Consider the following 4,360-nt stretch of genomic DNA (forward strand, 5'->3'; position numbering starts at 1 on the left):
ATAATGAGCTAACACACTGGCCAAAAATAGCCCATGATGTTGGGGAGCGCATAGTGACAGTGTGCTGCTGTGTAATCGAACGCCTCTTCTGTCCGTGGCCCACAAACAGAAATGTCATATCATCAATAAAATTCAGCAACATTAAGAAAGACAATTAGGAATACCAAATTTACAATGCTAAAAGAATAAAAGGGAGACCGAGGCTGAATGGCACAATTAACAGTAACTATGGGTTTGAGTCATTTAAACAAATCGTCCCATTGGAATTATAAGGTTCTATCTGACATTTTTGTCAAAATTGAGTTATTCACTCTTATTCTGTGACAATTTATTTACATTATGTGATGTTTTATTTTAAGGATTTTTTATTGAAAAAACAAAAAGATTCTATCTAGAGAAGTCTATGGAACACAAAAACTTTAAAGCTCAATATCTCAGAACGCAGATAGAACCTTATAATTCCATTCCAAGGGGACGAAATGTGTCAATTATACAAAAGTCAAGTTAAACGTGTTCTGTAGAAGTGGATTTATGTGGGTTTCAGTCTTCTAATTCAAAACCATTTTATATTACAATGATTTTGTGAATTCTGTTATTTAAACTGAACTCGGTATCATATTTTGTAAATTCTTGAGTAAACAAGTGAACAATAAAACCACACTGATATCACTTCAAACAAACTTAAAGGTTGGACTGTCTTCTAAGGACAAAGACATTTTTCATAAATGTCTTGTAGAGGCAAGGTTACATACTTTTTTTTTTTTAAATTTAGGTAGTCTTAATCGTTTTGATGGTCAATGCTTTGATAGGCTGTAGATATTACTTTTGACATGATTGTTGTTTCAGTAGCCTATTGATTTAAGGCATGTAGCCTATCCACAATCACTTTAAAAAATAACCTACCCTCAAAAAAAAAGAAAAAAATATGTGAAAAGTGTAACAATTAAACCATATTTGTTTTCGCCGTAGATGGATTATTTGACTTAAAGTCAAGTAAATCAGTCAAATTTACCAAAGCAAGCACGTGCGTAATGCATCGAGTGCGAATGATTTCACGAGCTTCAGTCTCCATCTAGTGGACATAAAGTAACAGAAAATGTCCTGCATGCAGTGATGGGAATCTATTCTGCATTGCATACAACACGCTGTTACCAGCATTCTAGTTTTGAAACGTTGTATTAAACACGCAATATAAAATAGATATGTAAAAACATTTGGTAAGAGCTTTAACTTCAAAACTTTTTAGTGAGAGGGCGAGAATGCAATCTAAAGTCAATCAAAAGTGCCCTACCTGTTTTTATACACACACACACACACACACACACACATATATATATATATATATATATATATATATATATATATATATATATATATATATATATATGTGTGTGTATAATTATTTTTATTTTTTTTACTTTAAAGTAGGCTAGTATTTGCTCAACATTCCAGCTTATCAAATTAAAGCGTTCTTAAAATAAACAGTCTCTTATTTTCTATTCTTTTTGACAAATAAATGCGCAAACGCACTTTTTTCGTTAATATAGCCTGAGCACTTTATAGAAAAAAACACGATATGATAATTGCTCAAATGAGCAGGAATAACACGTAGGTCAATTGAGGTTTGACGATAATTGTTTATTTAAACAGGCATTTTAATACATCCAACTTTCCAGGATTTTAGACTAGCAAATATATTACTATTTATTTATTTACATTAAAACTACCATATAAGAGCAACGACAGACAAATCTTAAGACTATTTAACATGACTTGGTGAGTTTTCCAGACAGAGTTCAACAGTGAGGATACACCATCCGCAGAGTTTCTGTGAAAGGACCAGTCTTCAGCAGAGCAGTCCTAGCTGGCACTGCTAACACACTTGATGTCGGTCTGGGAAATACAGAACTAGAGTCAGGTGTGAGATGATGAGGAGAGCTTTTGTGAGGAGACGCCGTTGACCTGGCCATAATGCTGTCGATGCTGAACGAACACTTCTGGGTCTTGTGTTCGGGCCTTTGCTGGATTTCAGGAGCTTCGTGGAGCTTAATGTTCAAAGTCTGATATTGGAAATATGTAGGTGGCACCATGATGCCATCCGGCACTGGCAAATATCCAATAGGATTAGCCTGGGCTGGAACCGGCCCAGAGACGCAGTAAGGTCGCCCGTATGCTCGATAACTTAACGTTGGGTGGAAAAGCACCAGGTTGTCTTTGGTGAACTCGGGTTGGTGCCTCTTAAATCTTTTCCTTCTGCGAAGAAAGCTGCCGTTGTCAAACATGTCCTCAGATGCAGGGTCCAGGGACCAGTAGTTGCCTTTCCCCGGGTTTCCAGGCTCTCGTGGGATCTTGATGAAGCAGTCGTTGAGTGACAAGTTGTGTCTGATGGAGTTCTGCCACGCGGGGAATTTCTCCTTGTAGTACGGGAACTTGTTGCTGATGAAGTCGCAGATGCCGCTGAGGGTCAGCTTCTTCATCTGGCTCTGGAGGATCGCCATGGTTATCAGGGCGATGTAGGAATAGGGAGGTTTGACGGCGGAGCTCTGCTTTGGGGCGGTCGCGGCGGAGAAGCTGCTCTCGCTCTCTCCTGAAGACTCGGACCCTGAGTGATCCGCCTCCGTGGGGTCCCTGCAAGGCATGAGGAAATACTCTCGGTCGCTATCGCTGTGGTCTCCTCCGACGATGTCGATTTCATCGTCTTCAGAAGAGACAGGGGTGCGCTGCACTTCTTCGTAATCATGGTAAAGGGTCATGGTTGGAGACCCCAAATGTGCTGGACGCGGCTTCTGGCTGGTGAAGCTTGTGGCCGGTTTGCAGGACTCAAGGAAATTAGGGCTATTTATGAGAGGCCACACACATTCGGCCAATAGGGGTGGAGTGTCACCGCAGGGGTTCAGGACAGTCAGACAGGTGTGGGGGGCTTTGACCTGCTTAAACTAAACAATCTGAAAATGAGATGCGAACCTAAACACCCAATTACAGCCTCTCAAACGAAGGAGATGGCGAAAAAAAAATTGTAGTCTACCATTAGCAGTCAAGTTTAATAATTTATACTATTATTTTTAAGGAACAGCTTAAACGCCAACGTGAGCTACATTTTCCATAATTGAGACAAACTTGGCAATACGATTTTTATATTGGTATTTATTTTGTCTGTCAAATGAGCAAAATATAAAACGTTTTTTATAACGTCTTCATATATCTTTTTTATAAAGGCCTTTAGCTTTATTATTGCAGTATTACATTTATACAATGTATTTTAAAATGCACTTTAATATTTTAAATCTATTTTTAAACGCATGTGCAAGTTTCATGCATATTTGGAAAAAAAAGAGAGAGAAACTAGGCCTGTTTTTTTTTCAATTACATAAACAATAACCTATAGATTTTAGAATTAATGAAGGATAGTCTTTTTAAAATAGTCCTGTATTTGTGACGTTTTCTTTAGTTTATTTGACTTGAAGCAGCCTTATTCGTTTTTAAGCTTTGGATCACATGACAAAATGTTTTTATGGATTTAGTTTAACAGACTTTATTTAAAACTTAAAAAATGTTATGTAAAATTATATATATATATATATATATATATATATATATATATATATATATATATATACGTCCATTTTACCGATATAATACCGATATAATATAGAAGATTTTTAATTGGCTAGGCCAACATAACAATAAAATACAATGGTAAACGAATTCAAGATTTTTAATCTGATAGTTGAACCACACACAAAAAAAGGGCATGTTTATTTCTTGGTTCTTTTAAAGTGTTTTAGAAATTTGCGTCACGTCACTGAACCCTTTCCTACAAAAGCCACAGTTCACTTGCAATACAAATAAAGTCGTTATATTTTGGATGGTCTTTTAGGATTCCTCTCCAATTCAGAAGCAGGTTAGCGCAGTGGGAGCTGGGGCGTGTGATGGGGAATTCTCACACCACGCCTAACTAGCAGTTTAAAAGACTGATTTTCCCCCGATACCCCCTGGGTTTCGTTTGGCTTGTCACCTCAAGATACCCGCGGGTGGTGTGACCATGAAAATGGCCATGGCTCGGCTCCCCGCGTTGAAAGAATAATGCCGGTAAACGAGCCTATCAGCATCAGAATCAAAAAGGAAACGGCGCAGCTTCAGCCTACAGGCCAGGAGCGGGTTTTATTGGAGGGCATGAATGAACGCAGCAACCCTCAAAGCAAACCTTCTTGTGCGCGGATATGTGTTAAAACTCTTCACAGTCATCTCAATTGCAAATTAAAAGGTCCATCCACTTCCTCAGCTGTGGATGGCGTGGAAGTAGATGAAGGTAAATTTACGAGCACTTGAAAGTTGTGTAAACTAAACAGCACTCATTCAT

At 38.1% G+C, this 4,360-nt stretch overlaps 1 protein-coding gene across 1 annotated transcript; it reads right to left on the reverse strand.

Annotated features, from left to right (window-relative positions):
• Positions 1–1,617: 1,617 nt before the first annotated feature.
• foxd5 (forkhead box D5) lies at positions 1,618–2,826 on the reverse strand. The gene has a single exon (XM_026270054.1). It carries the CDS (start codon positions 2,751–2,753, stop codon positions 1,797–1,799), a length of 957 nt encoding a protein of 318 aa, XP_026125839.1. The 5' UTR covers positions 2,754–2,826; the 3' UTR covers positions 1,618–1,796.
• Between the last annotated feature and the right edge of the window lie 1,534 nt (positions 2,827–4,360).

This window comes from Carassius auratus, chromosome 8 (assembly GCF_003368295.1).
Source record: "Carassius auratus strain Wakin chromosome 8, ASM336829v1, whole genome shotgun sequence".
Classification (NCBI taxonomy): Eukaryota; Metazoa; Chordata; class Actinopteri; order Cypriniformes; family Cyprinidae; genus Carassius; species Carassius auratus.